Here is a 24,125-nt window from a genome sequence, read left to right on the forward strand (position 1 = left end):
GTGCCTGTTGAATGTAATTGTATGTTTTGCGAAGTTGGGTCTCTGTCTTATTAACTTCCATGCAACTTGGATTTAAAGGGGCAGAAATTCTGCTCCTGGTACATCAGCAGCACTGGTGCATTTTGCCCGAGGCTTTTTGCATTGCCGAAAGATGCTGCTCCAGTTTTCCGCAGTCTCATTTAAATGGAGATGGTGCACACCCAACATAACTTGCATGATGCAGAGGTTGGGATAACCTGGACAGAAGCAGAACTGCGCTGGGGAGTTACTGCCCTTCCTGCACTTTCTCCTGGCAGTAGAGTTGGAATATTCTGAGGTACTAAGATGAAGCAGGACATCCAAGGGACAGCCTTGTAGGACAGGGCCAAGGGAGCTGCAGGACAGCCTCGGTTTGGCAAAGAGCTTGGAATGCTGGGGACCAACAATAAAGTTGAAAGCAAACAGAAAAGCATCCAATTCAACGGAACAATCCATCATCATCGTCAATCAATGGTGCAGTGCTAAGAAAACAAAAATATAAAATACAAATAAAAAAAGACTTGCATTTATATAGTGCCTTTCACGACCACCAGATATGTCAAGGCGCTTTACAGGCAATGAAGTACTTCGAGTGTAGTTACTGTTGTAATGTGGAAATGCGGCAGCCAATTTGCACACAGCAAATTCCCACTGTGACAATGACCAGGTAATCTGTTTGTGTTACGTTGATTGAGTGATAGATATCGGCCAGGACACCGGAGATAACTCCCACGCTCCTCTTCGAAATAGTTCCATGGGATCTTTTACGTCCACTTGAGAGAGTAGACGGGGCCTTGGCTTAACATCTCATCTGAAAGACAGCACCTCCAACAGTGCAGCACTCCCTCAGCATTGCACCGGAATGTCAGCCTAGATTTACGTGCTCAAGTTCCTGACCCAGAGGCCAGTGTGCCATCCACCGAGCCACAGCTGACCCAGCATTCTAAGCTCTTTGCCGAACCGAGGCTGTCCTTGGACGTCAGCAGTCTCCTGCCTCATCTCAGCACCTAAATGAGGACCAACACCATCAAAAGATCGGATTGGACTGTTTTTAAACTCCCAGTTGCTATGCCCACCATACTAGTCTGGCACCGAGGGTGTGACTCCTCAGAATTACTGGACATCAAGGGAAACAACCCAAATTAATGCTGTAATGACACGTGCATCATGGAGCAATGCAGGTCTCCTCGCCCGATCCTAAAACCCTGGCCAATCGCAAATCAGGCGCAGAGCCTCATCACAGTTTTCTGCTCTCTGCACCCAGTATCTGCCTGTGTCCGCTGGAATTTCAGCCCCTAAGTGTATAATATTGTTTTTAAGTGTAGTCCCCATACAAATTAGTTAATCACCCTCCCAGAGGAGAGGTTATAGCATTTGCTCAAGTGCTTTCTGCCAATATGCACCCTTTCAGATTTAACTAACTTCTGTGTAAACATTTTAACTGTGAAAATCCACTTCCTCTGTGACTTAAGTTAAACTGATTAGATTTTAAGCATCAAAATCCATTTGGGATAGGAACAGCAAACATCTTAATATAAAAAAAACTATACACACAAGTTAGGACACATAGAGCTGTGCTTTCATTATCATGTGCACGTAACTCTTGGGTACTACACTTCTGTTAAGAATGGATCATAGGATGTTCCAGCACAGAAATAGGCCAGTCAGCTCATCCAGCCCGTTTCTCTCTACAAGCCAGCTGAAGTACAACAAACTGGCCTACAATCTCCCGACTTATCCCTTTTTGAAGAAGAAAATCACATCCATCACCTTCCAGTCCCCTTGTTTCTCCCCACATTTTGGAAAATTACAGTCAGAATCTCTGATATTTCCTGCTAACTTCCCTCAGGATACTCCGATGTAATCCATCAGGTCCTGGTGATTTGACTACCTTATGTTTGAGTAATTTATTGAGTGCTATCTCTCTGAATGATAGCCTACAAGCTTGCCTCCCTCATTGCTTAGCAGACCTACCCCTACTTTAACTATCCTCTCGCTACTAAGGTGCCTAGAGAAAACCTTTTTTCTTACCATTGATCTTTTTTGCCAGTTTTCTCCCATAATGCCTCATTGGGCTGGAATTTGGTCAGCATTTCCGACGTTTTTTTTTGGCAGTATTCCTATTTTTTGGTGGAAAACCACCCGGTGCGAGTTTGATCAAAATGTTCTGCCGGTGGTTTCGAAATACCGCCGGGAAGCAGACCACCGGCGTGCAACACTGAAAAAACGCTTCCGCTCGAGTTTGGTGGTAGCGGTGTTCCATAGTTTCTGAAAAAAAACACCTCCGTGGAGAAACCAGCCAGAGCAGCCCTTCAATCGGCAGGAGGTATGAAACGCTGCAAAAAGAAAGGTAAGTGAGAGGTTTTCTTTACATTCTTTTGCAGCGATTCACTGGAAAAGGGTCCTGTGAATGTTTTCCGATTTTTACTTTTTTGAAAAATATTTTGTGTTTTTCCCCCCCTCCCTCGGCCCAACTCTCAGCCTCGGACAAAATACCGCTAACTTTGACCAGGATCGCGTTTTCCACCAAGAATCCGTGTGGAACACCGATTTTTCCTGCTGGGCGGATTTTTTTCCTTTTTTTGATCAATTTTCCGATGATCTTAATTAACTAATCATAGCGTTTTTGGTGGCGGTAATCCGGTGATGGCGATCTTTGACCAAATTCCAGCCCTTAGTCTTTCTAATTTCCATTTTTGTAGCCTTCATATATTCGTTATATTTGTACTGTCTGTTTTATTATCGGCACTGTAGCAATAAATGCTTCTTTTATGTTTACTATTTATTATGTAGCCCACACATCTAAGAATACTGCCTCCATATGCTACTAAATCATCAATGATGTTTATCAAGCCTCCTCTGCTCTCTCTCAGCTTAACTGTCTTCCTTCTGACTTGCTCCATTTCCTCAGTTCCTTCCTAGGCTGTTTATGGTCTTCTGAACATTTCCAATTAAATCTGCTTTACCTTTGCTTGATCTCACTATGTGGTTTTCCCTCCCCTGATGTCTCCGCAATGCCTCACTGTGTCGAGCCTTCCCTTGTTGTATGCACGTCAAAGTGAAAAACCCATCCCCTGCTGCTGCTGCTGAAATAAAGCAAAGAAGTGAGCAGAAAGCAAAGTGAATATGCACTGTTTTGTTTTTAAATGGTAACCGAGTTAAATAGGAATGGGAAACCAATCAGGAATAGATATTCAAGATGGTACGTCTGGATTGGTAAATAAGCACGAGGGAAGACAGGGGAGGCAAAAAGAAATCAAGCGGAGTGAAATTAAATGAGACCCCAAGGAAGAAAAAATGAATCAAAACAAGGAAGACAAAGAAAAAAAACAAAAGTGGGGGAAAAAAAGATCGTGAAACGAAAACAAAGAGCTTAACGCAAGTTTTGAATTTTAAAAAAATCTAGAAATCAGAAGTAGCAAGTGCAAAGATTCTACCCAGACATGGGGCGTGTACTTCCTCTTCAGTAGGATGTCACTAAAGAAGAATGGAAGGTTATCTACCTGGAGTTGGCTGCGTGGAGTAGTGTGATTAGTGTTGTGCTGGAATTGCAAATGGTGCACAAGCCACAAGTTGCTTCTTCGGTATCATTATCCAAATTATAATTCTCACAGATCACGACGATTATATTGGTTGTGCTCTAATCCACCAGTTAGCATTTTAAGAAACACCTTTTCTTTTTATAATCCCCTTGGGTTGTAAAAAATGAAGCTCCCCGAAAGCCAGGGTGTGTCTCCATTTTCTTAGATATTGTGAGCAAGGAGGTGGTTTTTGTACTTTTGTCGTTCATCTAGCAGAGCACTGAGAAGATATTACAGCAATATTGCAATTGAGCTTGTTTGAACAGTTCTGCCCCCCTGTTATAAATATCAAACCAAATGTGTCATATGGTCTCTTGACTTCTCAAGTATATAATCGTAGTAAGTAGATTTTAAAAATGTACAATATCTGTAATGTTCAACATGAGCATACAGCAATCTTAAATATATTTGAGTTCGATCACTGTATCTGCAGAATGAAAAAAAACTGAAGACCCGAAATATGTACTTCAGAATATCTGTTGCATGCCATTATGGCACTCAAAACAAGTGAGCATAGACGTTTCAAATCTATTAAGGCTTTTTTTGTGCAATACCAGCTAATTTAATACACTCATCCATTATTGATTCTTGAATCATTTTAAGTTAATGTAACCTCCCTAGTCCCTTTTCTTTGTTGCTTTAGTCCAGAGCAAGCATTGCTGACTTAATCCTGTAAATCAGTGATGATTGTGGAAGCCATAACAAACATTCAATACATTTTTATTGTGGTTCATGCTTATCTCGGTTGTCACAGAACTGCTAGGTGACTTACACTTCCAGAAAGGGAATATATGCACCACTTAGTGAACATATTGCCTTTAAATAATTAACAAAGGAAATTATATCCGCTGACTTCCATAATAAAATTACCTACTTGAAATTGTAGTCATTATGGGTAGCGTGCAATAACAGAAAGCCTACCCAGAACTCTCCTTGCATGCAAAGTATGGTGGCTGTTGAAATATGTGAAAACATTAGAAATCCATTTAGAAAAAATGATTTTGAAACCATCCGTGGCTTGTGAACTGATTAAGACAGAGCGTGCTGCCAATGCAGGAAGGTTACTGCCAACTTTAATGGTTTTGAGCCTGTGTGTCTGTGAAACAAATGGGACATACGAAACTAGAAACCTCAGCAGTGTAGTGGGTTGTCTCAAGCTGTGACATTTTGCACCAGACTCCATCCCTCACCCCGCTTCTAAAACGAAATGTTACCAGCTGGTTATATCTGCCTGCTAAATATTCAGAGAGTGCATTATTTTTTTTGGGGGGGGAAGAAACAGTTTTTTTTAAAGCCCCTATGGTGAGCGCAAAGTAATGCCTGGTCGCTTCGAAGAAAGATTTATTACTAAAAGCCCTGCTGGAACATGGGTTGATGCTTCAGTTAGAAGGAAACCTTATGGCTTGTGAGTTCGCCTGAAAAGTAACCAGTGTTCCGGTTGCTGTTCTTGGCAGTGGTGAACATGTCCAAGAGAGGGGAAAATAGAAACAGGGTTGTTATTCATTTCGACAAACATCACATTAAGCAGCGCAGAAATGCGGCTGAGATTCAATTATGACAAGATGCAATTTGCATTTCTCGACAGCAACAATCAGTCCTGATTCTGGTCTCGGCTTTGACTTGCAACAAGCAACAAACCCACTCCAGCCCGACGAAATAGAACTCTGTTCAAGGTTTTATGGCAAGCTTGTTTGAGGCTGGGGCCACAAAAGGGTCACTGAGAGCAAGAGGCCCCACTGACGGCAGCCAGTGAAAGACACCGGCCAAAAACTTACATCTTGAGCTTTAAGTTGCAGTGCTGGAGAATAGGCGAGGGGGTGGGACCCCCTGGCTGATGCAGGCTTATTGGTAGGCAGCCTGCTGCTCTCTTGACGGATTGACTTCAGATGGATCAAATTACACCATTTGCTGTGCATCAGTTTGTTTTTCTCCTGGCTTGTCTCTGACTTGAAGGAATTGAGAGTTTGAGCTTTGCCGTTCGGGATAGTTTGCAGGCAGTGAAAACAACTTTTGAGATATTTCGGTGGCACATGAGGTAAGGTGTTAACACTTACTGCAATTATTGTATAAAATACCTTCGTGCACGAGTTGCAAAAAAAAACCCCAAAATGTTGTTGGCACACAACTGGTCCGAGTTCGGTGAATGGTGAGGTGGTTGAAGTGTGTGCAGAAAAGGCTGCCGAGAGAGGTGCAGAAATAGCACATAGAGGTGCTATTTTTACCCACTGCCTTTAACGGAATGGCTTGCCCTTGGGGTCTCTGGAAAGAATATAATGCAAATCGGCCTGCACGGATTGCTGTGTGCGTGTATTCACGAGATGAAACTCGAATGTTTTGCTGACAGGCGTCATTTGGAAGTTGCACTGAATGGCTGAGCATAGAACTGTGTTTGTTTTCAGAGGTAGAGTGTGTTTTTTGAGAGGGGGATGGTGAGGGACTTTGGAGGGCGACTGGCTGGCTGACTTGACATTTGATCGCCCCCGAGCTTTGAAGATCAGAAAGCTTTTGGTTGGGCCTCAGGACTCCTCCAGGACAGTGGGCAAAGGGGGGCCCTTTCTGACAGCACAGTGCACACCATTTTCTAACTGCAGCTGGATCAAAACAGTAATGACCTGCCCCACAGACTTGGGGAGGAGGAGACTGAAGAATTGATGAAAAGCAGTTGTGAAAGCGAACAATGGATTCCATGAACCTCAAGCTCTGGATGGAAGCATCCTGGTACAATGAAAGGTCCTGGCAAATAGCTTTGCAGATGTTAAAAAGAACGAGGTGTGTACATTTGTGAAATAAGGTGACCTTTCCACAGAAATCGGCTATCAGCTCAGCTTAACTTTGTTTTAAATACTGCTTTTTAAACATTCTTATAAACCTTAATATGCTCATAGGAATACTGCATTTCAATAGTAAGTTGAGAAGATTCAGAAATATTAAAATATTTTCTTGTTGGACTTACAGGTAGTAATGATTTTTTTTTAAAGTTTCGTATTGCACTGATTTCACCCACAATTTCTGTTTAAGATGAGTGTTCGTTTGTTGGAGATCTCTGCGCTCCTCCAATTCTGGCCTCTTGAGCATCCCCAATTTTAATCGTGCCACCATTAGTGAGTGGCCGTGCCTTCAGCTGCCTTGGCCCCAGGGTCTAAAGTTCTCTCCCTCAACCTCTCCGCCTCTTTACCTCTCTCTTCTCCCTTTTAAGATGCTCCTTTAAAACCTACCTCTTTTGCCCAAGCTTTTTTAATTGTGGGTGTCGCTAGCAAGGCCAGCATTTATTGCCCATCCCTAATTTCCCATGAGAAGGTGGTGGCGAGCCGCCACCTTGAAATGCTGCAGTCCCTGTGGTGAAGGAACCTTAAGTGGCTTGACAAACTTTGTCTGATTACGCTCCTGTGAAGCGCCGTGGGACGTTTTACTACGTTAAAGGCGCCATATAAATACAAGTTGTTTCACCTTTCAATCAGGTACCAGTCAGACTGGGCTGCGTTATAAAGTGCCAGGATCCCATGGTATATAGACTCATAATGCAGGAACCGGTTCTAAAACCAACTGGCATATCCTATTGGCATATTCATCGACCCACATTTCCATGTCATGCGTCAACTGGTGTGCTACACTATTGCAATAAAATATATAAATTCACTGTTTCATCTACTTAATGGCAGACCGTAAGTGCTCCAATAAAAGATGGGTTTGTTTTTATAATTTGTACATGCCCTTATTAGCAGTAGTAACTGGTGATTCAACATCAATTTGTGAAGTAAATCCAGTTTGTGATCAAAGTGAACAAAAGTTTAGAGTTGAAGCATTTAAGTTTTCAAAAATAATTTGTACATGTTTACATTAATTGTGCTGACTAAAAGTGGAGACAAACAGTTCAACTACCATTCTGAAATGTTTATCGGTTTTCATGTTTGGGATGTCATACATTAACTCGTGCCTCCTGGTGTGTAGGGCTCTTTGGAAAGAAAGCACAGGACTTCTGAAATGGGATTTTTCCAGCAATGCAATAAGTGCGTCCTCAAGGTCCTAGTGCTCGCTGAGTTACCTTGTCCAGACTGGTAATTCAAATGAACTTTTGTTCACCCTCTGTTTAAATAGTTGAACTGATTGAAAGGAAGGATGAAAAAATGCATCCATTCACTCAGCTAGCATTACCTTGAATAGTTGCAAGGCATGTAACATTATGAGCCTTCTATTATTCACAACTAGCAATATCCTTGGATATAAGAATTATATTTGATACCGACATGAATTATGTAGGAGAAAATATACCCATTTACAATAAAGATAATTGGCAGAATTGGAGCCTTGAACTTTTTACACATCTTCTACCAAGTAACTGTTTGTGGATGGGAATTATACATTTTTCAACATCTGATAAGATACATCTCAGTAAAAGTGACAAAATACAACATCCTACTGCAATTAGAGAGGGATTTAAAGCTCTTGCATTATTCTTAAGTATTGAATGAAAACAGAATAGTCAAAAAGGCAAACAGGAGGTAGTTTGATTCTACTAGTAATCTCTAGAGCATTTAAAGGAACAATTAAAAAACTTCTAATGTACCCATTTTAATTCAGTTGATAAAGGCAATGTGACAAATTATTCAATCTACATTTGCCGGAGTATATAATTTTGTCAGATTTTTAGTGGAGAAAGAACATAGGTAAAATATACCTCAATTATTCTTTCAACTGATTTGAACATGTGCATTATTGCATCAAACGTTTATGTAGCACCTTTAATGTAGTAAAACATCCCAAAATGCTTCACAGAAGTGTAATCAAACAAAATTTGAACTGAGCCACACAAGAAGATACTGGGAATGCTTGGACAAAGAGAGGGGTTTTAAGGAGCATCTTAAAGGAAGAGGGAGAGGCGGAGAGATTTTAAGAACATAAGAAACAGGAGCAGGAATAGGCCACACGGCCCCTCGAGCCTGCTTGGCCATTCAATAAGATCATGGCTGATCTTCTACCTCAACTCCAGTTTTCTGCACTGTCCCCATATCCCTCGATTCCCTCAATATCCATTGTATTCACCTCATCTTTCCTTTTATCTACATTGCCAAGAATGAGCCAGCCATGGGTTAAACATATTTTTGATGCAGCAATTATTTCTGTGGAAATAATTTTGTTTAAACACATCAAAAAGGAGTGTTTGTTTAGATTACTCCATACCCATATACAAACACCTATGGTGTACAATCCCATGGATTGGTCATATCCTGCACAGGTCAAGGCATGCAACAAGTGAACTGTTGCAATTATTTGGAATTCGTTCATTGAAAAAATATATATATATTTAATTCTCTTTAGCGCTGCATCAAGTTTAAGGACCAAAAAGAACAATTTATCTGTAGGCACCTAAAGGCAATGGAACACATGTGTTGTTCTACTGACTGGGCTCATTTTCCTCTTCATCGCGCACCTGATGTATATCTGCAAACCCTACCGGCAGTGTTGTGTGCTTTTATCATCCATCACCCCTGTGCTCGCTGATCTACATTGGCTCCCAGTTAAGCAACACCTCAATTTTAAAACTCTCATCCTTATTTTCAAATCCCTCCATGGCCTCGCCCCTCCCTATCACTAATCTCCTCCAACCCTACTACCCTCCGATCCCTACGCTGCTCTAATTTTGGCCTTTTGAGCACCCCTCACTATTGGTGGCCGTGCCTTCAGCTGCCAAGGCCCTAAGCTCTGGAATTTCCTCCCTAAAACTCTCCGCCTCTCTTTCTTCCTTTAAGACGCTCCTTAAAACTTGCGTCTATGACCAAACTTTTGGTCATCTGCCCTAATTTCTCCTTAAATGGCTCGGTGTCAAATTTTGTTTTACAATGCTCCTGTAAAACGCCTCAAAACATTTTACTATGTTAAAGTTGCTATTGTTGTTTGCTTTCTGAAAAATCCAGATCTGAACAATATTGACTGTCTATGAAAGATGACTGCTCTTCCAGTAATAGGGGATAATGTGCATACAGGCAGTTAATCTGTGGAGGGAGAGAGATAAAGAAATGAAAAATTAAGTTTTAAAAAGGAGATTGCTGGCTATAAATTATGAGGATACAAATATATTTTTCAGTTCTTTATTAAAAATTTGCATATGCATTTGTTCAATCTTGCAAAAGAAGTTCTGTGTCGAACCTTTTAAAGCTTTTCATTTTGTTACCGAGTTGCCCAGTTCACAGGAAGCTCAACAGGAGACCAAGATGCTACATTTGCTTTGTAGGGAGATTTTGCTTTATGCAGGACATCAAAGCCAGCCATTTCCTCAGCATTATATGTCTGATCCAATCAATTAAGTTCTGTATATAACGAAGTTAACACCACATTCTGCGCAACAACCTCCTCTTTTGAAAATGGCATTAGTACTCGGTTACTTGCTGGAAAGAAGGGGCTATTGTAATATATTCTGCAAATTCAAGTACTGAAAACCTTTCTTTCCTGATGGACAACAGAAATGCAATTTGCAATTAGTTGTAATCTCCCTTTGATAAAATGGCAGTTGTTTACAAACTAAGCTTATGTGTGTGTATGTGTATATATACTATAGATATATAGGGCCCAAGTTTCCACATGCTCCTGATTTTTAGGAGCAACTGGTGGAGAACGGAGTATCTTAGAAATCGCAATCTCCACATTTAAGTTTTCTGCCGTTCTAGTCATTTAGAACAGTTTCACTTTTGAACAGAATTTTATTTTCCAAAAGGGGGCGTGTCCGGCCACTGACTCCTGATTTGAAAGTTTCCACAGTGAAAACGTACTCCAAATTAACTTAGAATGGAGCAAGTGAAGATTTTTGTAGGCCTGAAAAAACCTTGTCTACACATTAAAAAATCAGGCGCAGGTTACAAATTAGGCGTCGGGAACGAGGTGGGGGGGGGGAGGGAATCATTAAATTCTACAATAAATCCTTAGTTATACTTATACAAATATTATACAAATAATTCCAACCTGAATAAAAATTTATAAGCAAAGAAAAGATTAAATAAACCATGTTCCTACCTGTGTGAAAGTGCTTCAGGCAGGGAGAATGCTGCAGGAAGCCTCACAAGTTGAGACAGCCGTTCCCGATGGCGGGGGGGGGGGAAAGGCAGGGAGGAGGCAGACGTTCCCGCGGGGGGGAAAGGCAGTGAGGGCCCGACCGACCGACCGACGGCAGCAGCCGTTCCCGCCGGCGGGGGGGCGGGGGGGCGGGGGTAAGGCTGCAGGAAGCCTCAGAAGTTGAGGCAGCCATTCCTGACGGCAGGAGGAGGAGGCCCCCCTGCCATCGGTCGGGCCCGTCGGGAAACGGCTGCCTCAACTTCTGAGGCTTCCTGCAGCCTTCTCACTGCTGCAAGAAGCCTCAGTGCTGATCATGGAAGGGCAATGTGGTTTTATTAAAAAATGATAAAAAAAATGAACAGCTGCAAAGAACTACAAAAATGGCCGAGTGCCAATGTTTCCTTCACACTGCGCGTGCGCGAACGCTCCAACGCGCACGCGCAGGGTTGCCGGCACGAAAAAAATTCATTTAAATGGTACCCGCCCCCTCCTACTTACAAAATCGGCGCGAGTGGTAGGCTCCGCCCCCTGGGCGCCGCGCCAAGCACACATCGAGCTGCAAAGCGCTCGAGAATAGCGTGTGTTTTTTCAGGCGCCGTTTTCGGCGCGAAAAACGGGCGCCCAGCTCGGATGGGCACCTGTTTTGCCGCGTGTGGAAACTTGGGGCCAATGACACTATCTTAGAAAGTGTTGGTTGAAATGGTAAAATTAAACTGCAGGTATCAATACCTGTACCACTAAACTTCCACAAGCAGAAATATCCCTCCAATGCTACAAACAAAGCGTGCCATAATATTTTCATTGAATGATGCCCAAATTAGATGTGTATTTATGATTTTCTCTGATTTTTTCTGTTCTTTTCCCCCGTTAGTTATTATTTTCTCCATTTTGATTAGTCCTATCCCACGAACCATCTCGAGATGATCTGTCCCAGCACACTCTGACTCTGCCAGTCAGGAATCAACTACTAGGAAGTGCAATGCAACAAGTTGCTTTTAAAATTAATCTTTATTTCAATCCTACCAACATTTTGGTGTACTTCCACCAAAAACACTTGATAGGCCACACTTTGTGGAACAGAAAATCTGTTTAAAATTGGTGTGCAAGTCCATAATTCTTCCATCCTCAGGGAAGGGCCCAAAGTTGGGATGCAGCGTAATTGCAGGGCGTCTGTTATGTGCGTAAATACGGTATATTCTATGGTCTGAATATATGGAACAATTATACAAGGACATGCGTTTAAATTTGTGAAAAGTAAATTCAAAGTAGATCACACAACAAATTTCCGTAGTCAAAGGGTGATGCACACTAGGAGCAATCTAACAGGCAAAGTGCTGGAGTCTATGATTTCAGACTAGTTCAAACTGCAGTTGGATGCTGGGAATACTGGAAAGGCAAGCCTGATGGGACAAACACCCTTTTCTGGTCCTTGACTTGTGTTCCAGGTTTCCTTATTTGTGTCATGAGTTTACAACTCCTTTCTTATCCAATAATACTAAATATGTAATCATACAAGTAATATTTCAAAGTTTGTTGCTGAAATCATAAGATTACATTTCCAATGAATCCTGTAAATGTTTTAATGCATTTTGCCTGGTGCTTGCAACACCGACCAGATGCAATATTTTCCCAGTGACATTTGCCAGTGATGATTCGTTACTTGCCACAAATTTAAGTTCTGTAGTCCTACTGGCTTGCCTTATCTCGAGTAATAGCTTGGCCTCACCTTATCGATACATGTTCATGCCTCATTTAACTTGTTCAGGTTGCCAATTACCTTTTTTTGCTCTGACTATAGCACTTATGCTTCTCTAATCTTTGCTCATTGTTCTCTCCTTTACAAAGATAGAAGACACATATCTGCCCATCTAGGTTTACTGGAGTGCTGTACCTTGTCTTCATCTGGGGATGGGCTGAAGTTGAGTCTTTACCTGTCCTCTGCCATGACTTGGTTCCTGCTGTGTGCTGAAGCAACATTTGGGGAAGAGGGGAGGAATAGATAGCGGTTGAGAAAAACAAGAACTCTGATTGGAACTAGCCTGCACTCAAGTCCTGACCTGGAATTTTTAAACCCTCACTTTATATAATTCTGACCTAAAAACCAGTGGAGTGTAATTGTACAACAGTGTGAATGGCCCTGAAGTTCCATTTTTGGCCTTTCTGTTGGGCATTTTAGAGAGAAAATACGCACCTACCTTAAGCTGCTGCTCGAGTTCGACTTTCCGATGCTGAGGCCTCTCCTGACTGCCAGTCGCACCGCGCGCACGTCAACACGTGCGCAGGCTACAGCTGGAGTCATGTGGCTCTGGGCAGCCAATCAGGTAAAATATCATAGTAATAGGTGTTCCGCAGGGTCCTAAACTCCTATTATTATGATTGTGAAAGAGCCCGAAACACCGAAAATACAACCCCAAACACACAAAACACTAATTAAAAAAAGAGAAAATAATTACACTACATTCATTTAAATTGAAGTTATTAATGTCTTAAAAAAATAATTTCCCGATTTAAAAAAAAAAGTTAAAAAAAATAAACTTACCGCTGTGGGGAGGGTTTTTAATGATAAAATATGTTTTAATAATTTTATTTTTATATGTTTGTGTTTTTTTAAAACATTTGCACCTGTAAAGGTAGGCTATGCGCTTGCTTTTTCAGGCGCAAGGTTTTTGAGGACATTTGTAAGCGTAAATATCGGAAATTTCCACTTACAAGTGTCCTCGCTCCCATCTGTCAAGCCAGAAACGTGATTGGTCGGAAATGCCGGTTTCCAGCGCTGGAACTCCGTATGGACCCGGGGAGGCTGGAATTGTTTGCCCAATATTGTAATACAGATTAGTGCCAGCAGTGGAAAACATATTTTGTAGCAAGCAACTAGATATGTCACCAGTAAGCTTTCACCACCTGCTCAATAGAAAATCTAGCTGGTCATCAGTATTTTTCCCCTTTAGGTCACAATTCTATTACAGGTAAAAGCCATTGAAACTTAAAAGATAAGCCGTCAAGTCTAGTTAGGCAAGTGCATTTGAGGTTTTTTTTTGCTTACTTATTGGTACAGTAATTGAATTCTGGCAGTAACATGATGCTCCTTAGGAAGGACAGTGAAACTGATGTTTGTTCCATTCAATTGCCCTTTCATCATTTACCAACAGTTGCTGACATTTATTATTAGAGACATTGTTTGGCTTCTTAGCCAAGGCAAGGGATACGGAAATAAATTACTTGCGCAAGGAATCATTATATGTTTTGGAAGTCAAACGAGGTCTAGAGAGTCTCCAACCCGCAGTAAATTAACTGGCACATTAAAACCAACAATATTTCACAATATAGAATATTGGCCCATCGGTAGAGCTGTCCAATTAATCAAACTCCACTCCCCTGCTCTTTCCCCATATCCCTGTAATGTTTTTCCCCTTCAAATATTTATCCAATTCTCTTTTGAACGTTACGATTGAATCTGCTTCCACCAACCTTTTGAGGCAGTGCATTCCAGATCACAACAACTCGCTGTAAAACAGAAATCCTCAGTCGCCTCCTCATATCATCTACTCTTCATCTGATCTATGTTTGTAAAATTGAAGAAAAATAATTTTTGCTTCTTCAGCTTTCAAATAAATTCGTACAAAAATGTTAAGTGATACATATTGAATGTAAAGAAGGTAAATGCGAGATTCACTCACGCACTGCATGCATTTGGCGATTGCTAAATGCTGCACTTCAAAATAATTTAGATTAAATGAGATTTAAGCCACATTCTCAATTTTGTTTGACAGTCTTCGGTTGCAAAACAAAATGAACTGGGCATTTTTTCAAGTGCAGAGATATTTAACAGCATTTTTTCACTGCTTTGATGTTTATATGCTCTTTTAGCCCTGAGAATGCATTTATTAAAAATCAACCCACACGGGTTTTATATCAAGTTGACCATTTTCTGTACGACTGACCTGTTGACACTCCCTTCTGTGACAATATGTACTACATTCAACTGTCAGTAGTTCAGGATGAATGGACCAGAGAGTTGCTAATACAAGAAAAACATCTTGATCTAAATGCTTCAAGCAACTTAACTGAAATGATTTAACTTCAGTCATATTTAGGCACAAATTCAATATTTGAACAAACAAAATCAAATTGTCATCTGAATGGAACCCATTACATTTCCAGCGTTTATTTTTTCAACTTAATTTTTCTACTTTTTTTTGTTAACTAACGAAGATTAGCATTTTAATAGACATAAAGTGAACTTCAACCATTCTGTGCAGTCGGACACTGTGTGGACCATCCATCATCCTGTCCTTGGCCACAACAGGCTACTGGCTCCGTAATCATTTCGAACCACACACAGATCATCTGACTGTGAACAGCACAGCTGGCTACAGCTATTTTTCTTCCACACCACTGGCTGTATTGTCCATCTATAGGGCCCAAGTTTCCACATGATTTGCGCCTGATTTTTAGGAGCAACTGGTGGAGAACGGACTATCTTAGAAATCGCAATTCTCCACATTTTTTTTTCTGCAGTTCGCGTCAGGTAGAACAGTTTCGCTTTGGAACAGAATTTTTTTCTTCAAAAGGGGTCGTGTCCGGCCACTGACGCCTGATTTGGAAGTTTCCACAGTGAAAACGTACTCCAAACTAACTTAGAATGGAGCAAGTGAAGATTTTTGTAGAACTGAAAAAACCTGTTCTACACATTAAAAAATCAGGCGCAGATTACAAATTAGGCGTCCAGAACGAGGTGGGGGGGGGAAGGGAAGTCATTAAATTCTACAATCAGTCCTTATTTATACTTATACAAATATTATACAAATAAATCCAACCTGAATAAAAATTTATAAGCAAAGAAAAGATTAAATAAACCATCTTCCTACCTGTGTGAAAGTGCTTCAGCCAGGGAGAATGCTGCAGGAAGCCTCACAAGTTGAGGCAGCCGTTCCCGCGGGGGAGGGGGGGGGGGAGGAGGCAGCCATTCGTTCCCGCGGGGGGGGGAGGGAAACGGCTGCCTCAACTTTCTGAGGCTTCCTGCAGCCTTCTCACTGCTGCAAGAAGCCTCAGTGCTGATGTGCTGATGGCAATGTGCTTTTATTAAAAAATGTTCAAAAATTAAACCACTACAAAGAACTACAAAAATGGCCGAGTGCCAATGTTTCCTTCACTGCGCATACGCGAACGCTCCAACGTGCACGCGCAGGGTTGCCGGCAGGAAAAAAACTAATTTAAATGGTACCCGCCCCCTCCCACTTACAAAATCGGCGCGAGTGGTAGGCTCCGCCCCCCTGGGCGCCGCGCCAAGCAGACATGGAGCTGCAGGGTCTCCAGAATCGCGCGGTTTTTTTTCAGCGCGAAAAACGGGCGCCCAGCTCGGAGGGGTGCCCGTTTTTTATCGTGTGGAAACTTGGGGCCATAGTAACTAAAGTTAACAACCAGAACATGAAGTGCCTTTTGTCTGGTTGGCCTTGGCTTGCAGTGATTCAGTTCAATGGTCACACCTGCAGGCCAGTTTTGTCGGTGTGCAATCACTGGCTAAACCTTGCATCTTCCAATTTTAGCTTGAAAGTTCACCAGACATTGACATCGAGATGGCTACAGGTAATTGCTGTAAAATGGTTTTTCTGTACAACGGTGGGAGTTATTGATTTGATATAGAAATGAGTATGCAGTCCACAAATTTTATTTATGGTTAAATATGTGAGCACATTTTAAAACCTTTGAGCTATATGACTAGTTTTTAAATAGCAAATAGCTATGAAAAGAAAGGGGGTGTGGGGCGGGGGCGGAGGCGGAGGAAAGACGCATTTATGGAGGATGCTAGGTGGGAGACCGGTCAGGAGAACACTGGAATAGTCGAAAGCATGGACGAGGATGGTGTGGTCAACTGTGTCAAAGGCTGTAGACAGGTCGGGGAAAAAATGAGGAGGGTTAGTGCACCACAGCCACATCGGATGCCATTTGTGACTCTTGATTAGTGGCGTTTTAGTGCTGTGGCAGGGACAGAACACTGATTGGAGCGGTTCAGACATGGAGTTGCAGGAAAGATAGAAAGACTTGCATTGATGTAGCGCCTTTCATGGCCTTTGGAAGTCCCAAAGCGTTTTACAGCCAATGAAGTACTTTTTGAAGTGTCGTCACTGTAATTGCAAACGAACATCAAATGATGTCCAGTTTTCCACTGCGTTGCTCGTGGGATGGTCTGGAGTGTGTGTTGGTCCCATTCTGGGTCAGGCTGCAGGGTACGGTAAGGGAGTGGAGCAAAATGGGGGAGAGCCAGGGAGGGAAGCACAGTGGGAGGCGCTGGGGGTGGTTGCTAGGGAGTCGAGCATATTTGGAGAGGTACTGTCAGGAAGCATAGCACAATGGGAGGCACTTGGAACAGAACACAACCCAGGAGTGGGTTCAAAATGTTAAAATTAAAGCCAGTGTTATTAAACAAGTAAGTGAGGGCTTATTTCTTTAATAAGACTGGGGACACAGCAAACTGTGACAGCAACTTTTTTTTGTCTTGAGTTCGATTCCCAATCGGGTGTATCTGGGAGAAAAATCTTTTGTTTGTCCAAACTGAAAATTGGAATGTGTCTTTAAAGCACCAAGAGTTTTCTGTTAATGAATGACAGCAAGATTGGCCATTAACTGAGCATGTCATGTCTACCCGTAAACCCTGCACAGACTCGCACTGATGCATTCTATTTGGCAAGCCAGAGACACACAAATCAAACTGGAAGCACAACAGAACTCCCAATACCAGGCCAGGAGGAGAATAGACTGTGGATGGGGTGGGGAGATTTCTTGAAGCCTTTTCCAATATTGAATAACTGACTTTATAAAGAAAGACTTGCATTTATATAGTGCCTTTCACTGCCACAGGATATCCCAAAGCGCTTTACAGCTATTGAAGTATAGTCACTGCAGGAAACTTCTGCACAACCGCTCCCACAGACAGCAATGTGATAATGACCAGATAAACTGTCTTTTAGTGATATTGATTGAGGGATAAATATTGGCCAGGACACTAGGGATAACTCCCCTGCTCTTCTTCGAAATCGTGGTATGGGATCGTTTACATCCACCTGAGAGAGCAGGCGGAGCCTCAGTTTAACATTACATCCGAAAGACAGCACCTCTAACAATGCAGCACTCCCTCAGTACTGCTCTGGAGTGTCAGCCTAGATTTTTGTGCTCAAGTCTCTGGAATGTGACTTGAACCCACAACCTTCTGACTCGGAGGCGAGAGTGCTACCCACTGAGCCACAGCTAACATAGATAAGTTTGGGTTTTTTTTGTCCCGAGTTAATGTTTTTTTGTTCTTGGAATGTGGGTGATACGGGCAAGATATTTATTTTCCATCCCTAGTTGTCCCAAGGGCATTAAGACTCAACCATATAGTGTGGGACTGGACTCCTTTGTACGCCAGACCCAGTAGGTGTGGCAAGTTGCCTTCCCTAAAGAGCATTGGTGATCTAACTGGGTTTTTGTGACAGTCTGGCAACTTTCATGCTTATTCTTCTCGAGCCACCTCACAAATTACCAGATTTATTGAACGTAATTCACAACTTGCCATGGTATAGCCAGTCCAGTGCCCTTGCCGTTAGGCTACCATACCCTATCTGAACCTCTAATGGCTGACTTTATGGATTAGTGTAGTATTTTTCCTATCCAGAATTAACTTTGTATATGTTCATAGTTGTATAAAAGTGTCACTTGTACAGAGGCATACTCAGTTCAGCCAAAATTTCAAAATGACCATTGAAACCACTTCCAAAAAAAGAAGTTTAGTCTGTGGAGTTTGAAAGAAATGGAGTGGGTTGTTTGACTGGGTTCCTTGTTCCCAACTGATAGTGTTACTTCTATCTGGCTCTCAAGATATTTCAGCAAGTCAGCCTAGTTATTTTATGCCAATCATTAAACTGTGATAATCAAATTTTAAAAACGATAAGCACTATGCACAAGATGTGTAGATAGATCGATTGATTCATCTGAGTTGTGTTTATAGCTTCGAGCCTTTATTTGAAGCCTCATGAGTGCATCATTTTATAATACTGCTGCTGGAAAAATATATCTGATTTCAATTTCTGGATATGATTGAAAAAATGCCATTAAAATTTTTTAGTTATAGATTAACATGGAGCTTGCCCATCTGCACAGGTTTTCAACAAGCACATACTGGGAAATACATACTGGGCAAAAGGTTTATGTGCCAAAGTTGACTGTAAAACCATGGAAATACTTCCTCTCCTGAAAACAACTTTCTGATCTGTGTACTCAATGTAAAGGCTGCATTTACCAATCAAGCCACAGATCAAGCTCAATCACATTTAATCTTCGACCCTAAAATTGTATTCAGGACCTCGCTGGTTTAGTAAAATAGTCTGGAGCCAAAATTATTAAAATGATAGGACCACAGAACTCTGAAATTTGCAGAAGAAGCAATGGGGAGATAGTTGCCCATGTTTTTTTACATGTAATTCTATCATCAGCTGGCTGAGGATTGATCATATTCACATTCTGTTTTTGAACATCACTGTTCACCAATACATCTGCAGTAACCAGAAGCAGAAAGTTTTACTTGTTGCCCATACATTTATAACAGGTAATAAATGAGTCCAAAACTTTACTGTCTAAAGTCTTCCTAAATTCGTTTTTTGTTGGGGGTGGGGGCTACATATTTTTAACTGCTATATATTTTTTTTTAATTAACAAGTAGTTCAAATATTTCTTTTTATACCTTTTCAAAATCGGTTTGTTTATATTTCCAGAGTGGTTTGTAAATAATTTTAAAACAAGTTATGAATTGGGTCTGCTCATCATAGAGGGGGGCTCCCAGTTATTCTGCAGAGTAAGAGTTAAACTAAGACTCTGAACCTGACTCAAGGGACTTGGCTTAAACAATCCAGGCTAGTTTAACCAGCTTCATTTATTTGCCTGACCCACTTTTGTGTTATGAGTCACCCCATAAAACCGAGCCGGAGTTATAGATCAAGGGTACAGAGCTAAGGTCGGCAATTAGTTTTGGATCTCCAGCTTAGCACATGCCAATACAATGGCTGATGGGTCTCTCCAACAACATAGCTGCGGTACAGCCTGCATTAAGATACTTTCAGTATAAACCAAGCAAGCTTGAAACATTATCTTTTCATTTACTTTCATTACTATCCAAATCTTTAAAAAAAAAAGCCATTCAACCACCAAAGCACAAAAACATTAGTCAAATGCTTAGTCTTGAGGCAAAAACTAACGTACTTTGTCACCATTCTAACAGTTTAGCATGACTGAAGTGCAGCCTGTGTTTAATTTGGCCCTTTTGAAACCTCTGAGGAATTGCACACTTGGGGGTCATACCAGCAAACTGATGCATGAAACAATTGAATGGAGCAGATGACCCATGCAGTTTGAATATTCGCCTAGATTTTCTCGCATCTTAATTGTAACTTATTTCATAATCATAAACTGCAAGTTTAAAAATTTAGTAGTACTGTACATCAAAGTTTGACAGAGAGGGAAGTAGCTGGAACACTAATTAGCCAGGTTTGTAATTCTGAAGATATATTGACTTTACTCATTATCAATGCATGTCATTGTAATCTTGAATCATTACAAATTTTAAAAGGCGTCACCAATATAATTATACTACTGTCTTGAAATTTTCTAAGAGCCATGTAAGATACCCATATATCCATGATATATATTTTTTGATAACACCTCAATATTGTACAAGAGCTGCAGGTACTTTGACTAGATTGGCTGTGTGTCTGTGGATGTGTCTGTGTGTCCAAGGAGAAACAATGCAATTATTCTCCACTTTGCTGGTGCCTTTGTGCGTCCTCACTGCGGGTGTCGGTAAACCGATGACAGGAACCACTCAAAAATAAAGTAACTGTAACCTTGAAAGTTATGAAGGTTAAGAAATGCAATTCTGATTACCTCTGAGTGTTTACATCAATTAACATTACAAGGCTTTCAAGCTCTTTATCAGTAATATATAGACTGAGGCTTTCTCTGCTATGGTATTGATAGCCCTTTTTTATTTTCATGATCTAGAACCGAGGCAAACCCAGAGGCCAATTCTTTAAAAAAAATATTAACAATGCTGTGTTTTCAACATGTTGCTAATAGAACAAATTTTGTTTTGACATTGATCAAAAATGGTAAATTGGCCTTTTACAAGCATGGATGGTCTTTTTAAAGGCGATATCAAACCACGTTATTTTTTCTTTCAGTGATTGCATTCAGGCTTATGATGCACAGTCTCATTAGCAACAGCTAAAGGCCTTTACTAGGACAAACTATAGCAGAATCTGTACAATAAAAATCACAGTTCAAGGGAACATAAATTAGCAAATATTACACTTTGAAATTGTCTACACCAGACAGCTGCTACTGAATCTAGACTGCCTCCTGATAACAAGTTAGCCTTCACAGTAACAGAAAGGGTACGCTACATTAACATCGTCAGCTGTAGAATGAAAGTGGGAAGTGGCTTTGTTTTTAAAAAAATACCACATTCCAATTATTGCCTAAAGGAAACTATTGGGGAACAGCAAAATATTGGATTGAAAGATTTGGACAGTTGGTAATGAAAATTAAATTAAACTAAACGCTAAATATGTAAGCTTATCTTTTCATATAATAAAGATGTTATGTCCAAATTAATCAACTGTTAATTATTTCTCAATTTTCTTGCATTCATTATGGCGATCTTTAATTAGGAATCCATTGACCGTTGATATTTGCCATGACAGCTGCCAATGGAAGCAGAACAGCTCCCTTAGTGGCCCCATCGGTAAATGCACTGCTTGCTGTAGTGCTGAGCAATACAGACTAAGACGATGCATGTTCTGTGCTGTTCGCTGGGGTAGTGGAGGCAGCATTACAGTTGGTCTGAGCAGCTTCAGGTGCATATGGTGGATACTATTTGGTTAAGCTGAGATGCCCGTCTCCCCCAAAACAGTTGAAAAGCTTTGTGACTTGGAAGAACCGGCCACCTGAGCAAGGTGCCCGAGGGCTACCAGCACCTATGAAACCAGAACCCAGTATATGCCGGTGTCCTCGGGAAAGGACTGGAGAGAATCGTAACATGAAAGAATGTAGAATTGGTGTGCTCTGCTCACGGTATTGTTCAGTAAAGAATTGCCAAATTCAATGCCACCAGTAGTGAAAAGCAACATGATCTGTATTACAGTAGGGGGAATATTTGAGTCATTCAATATATTTCTACCTCTGTTTCTGTTGAATCTGATATCTATCCCTTTGATCGAACAATTAAGCTTGTGCTAGCCCAAACACGCTCAGCACCAATGCTGCCACTGCGGTTACACCATGTCAGCATGGTAATGACATGTCACGATTGCAATAAAAGACAAACTCCATCACATTGCATACATGTTTGCATAATGTTGACTTTACAAGGGATTTGCTGCAAGACTAAACCACCTCCAAATGGACAAAAATATCTAATCTGCAGCAGATTTGGAATTAGTGGCTGCATTACGCTTACAAGTTTTCAGTGGTTAACTCCAGATGTGCCATAGAGGTTTGCTTCTGGGAACAATAAATTTGAAGCAGGGCAAGGCAAAAAATAATTTTCTTTTCTAAGTTTGCAGCTGACACAAGGTGAGAAGGGATCATTGTGCATAATATGGATGAGTTTCACATACATGGAATTTTTGTACTGAACATTTATTGAGTACAAGGTTCTTCGACCTTTTTGGCATTCAGTAATTTAAAAATATTTATCAGCAAAACAATTTTCTATCCTATAGTATGCATAATCATTTTGTCAAAACATGCCCAAAGTTTTGAACTTTGCTTATTCTTGCCTTCAGTGAGTTAATGAAAAACAAGCTTAATAATGTCAATATTGAATCACAAGGTGGGCTTATATCATGGCTGTTTATTTTGGCACAAAACGACATCAAGTGGCAATCGGCTATTGACATGATACAAAGAATGAAACAGCTTCCATTATACGGCACCTGTCACCACCTCAGGACATCCCACAGCACTTCAAAGCCAATGAAGTACTTTTGAAGCATAGTCACTGTTGTACTGTAGGGAAACGAGGGACCATCAGAGAGAGAGAAGAGAAATATGGCAGCCAATCCACATACAGCAAGGTCCCACGAACCACAATGAGATAATCTTAACGTTGCTTGAGGGATAAATGTCAGCCAAGGAATAAAAACTCATTAGATGTAAAAGGCACCTTTTGAATTTCATAATTACATTGTATCACTTAGCTTCTTCATCAAATTTCATTTAACAGTTAAAATTAATGTATCGGATTTAAAACTACAAATCAACAGTGGGAACAAGAGGTGCTCAAGGAGAACACGATAAAATGTATGTTTTGAGTGAGTTCCAGAAGGGAGTTCCAACTCTGATGGACAGAGTGCTGACATTGTTTCACCAATGATTTAATTGTGATTTAACAGCTTATAAAACTTTTTTTTCTATTTTATTTTTGCAGGTAGCTTCCTTTTTGCAGAGGAACACACTCTGTGCCCAGTATGAAGCTCTCCATTGATTATTCCTTCCTTGTGGTGCCCTTCATTCTGCTGATGGCTTGCCCAACAGCAGCCGTTAGCTTCCCTGAAGATGATGAACCCATTAACACTATAGAGTTCCACCGTAAGTGAAGTAACCCCTTCTGTGCACATGCCAATATGGCTTTAGAAAAATCAGTACTATAGTCACATACTGACGAGGTACACCATTCAATCATAAAACAAAACAAGAAACAGGCCAGCTGCTCGAGGCAATGAAATAACTACAGTGCAAATTGGAAAAAGACAGGGTAACATAATACCTGAAATCTAAGCTGTTATAAAAAAAATATATATCTTGAATCTAAGGAATTTTGTCTTTAATCATTCAGATTGTTGTCTTAGAAATAGAATTATGGACATTCATTCTACTGCTTTCATATTAAGAAATAATTAATTTTTGCTACAATTGCCACTTGCAGCATTTTCAATATTCTGCAGTGACTGAACTAAGGATGTGTGTCTCTACCCAGCATCAGTCAGACCTCTTGGGCTTAGCTAATGGGTTTTGACTGCAGATGAACGGGACCACATCACCTTAGTTTCCCTCAATGAGTAAACAGTGAAAGTGCCAATCATAGCATTGTACTGACAGCAAAGTCCCATAACCAGCAAATGAATGATGGAATAATCTTTAGTGATGTGGGTGTCTTGAATAATGTTCCTCCCTAAAGCAGGAGAACTCCTGCTTTTCTTCAAATAGTGCCATGTTTTCATTAAGTCTATCTAAGCAAGCAGCTGGGGGCAGCAATATCATTGGAATGCCGTCACCACCAAGTTCCCTTCCAAGTCACACACCATCCTGACTTAGACTTGTATCATCGTTCCTTCATCGTCGCTGGGTCAAAATCCTGGAATTCCCTACCTAACACAACTGTGGGAGCATCATCACCGTCATAGGTGGTCCCTCGTGTCGAGGGTGAATTGTTTCCACGCCAAAAAAGATGAG

The 24,125-nt window shown here is 41.0% G+C and overlaps 1 protein-coding gene across 4 annotated transcripts in view; it reads left to right on the forward strand.

The window, feature by feature from the left end:
- The window catches only part of sema6d (semaphorin 6D), a 277,313-nt gene that overhangs the window by 228,112 nt on the left and 25,076 nt on the right, over positions 1-24,125 (forward strand). For 3 of the 4 annotated variants that reach the window (XM_070858433.1, XM_070858436.1, XM_070858434.1), the window contains one exon: positions 23,101-23,261. In XM_070858433.1, the coding sequence (XP_070714534.1) occupies positions 23,141-23,261 (121 nt within the window). In that variant the 5' untranslated portion in view covers positions 23,101-23,140. Of the gene's footprint in view, positions 1-5,490; positions 5,635-23,100; positions 23,262-24,125 lie in introns of those variants that run through there. The other variant, XM_070858435.1, reaches the window with a different exon arrangement.

This window comes from Pristiophorus japonicus, chromosome 17 (assembly GCF_044704955.1).
Source record: "Pristiophorus japonicus isolate sPriJap1 chromosome 17, sPriJap1.hap1, whole genome shotgun sequence".
Classification (NCBI taxonomy): domain Eukaryota; kingdom Metazoa; phylum Chordata; class Chondrichthyes; family Pristiophoridae; genus Pristiophorus; species Pristiophorus japonicus.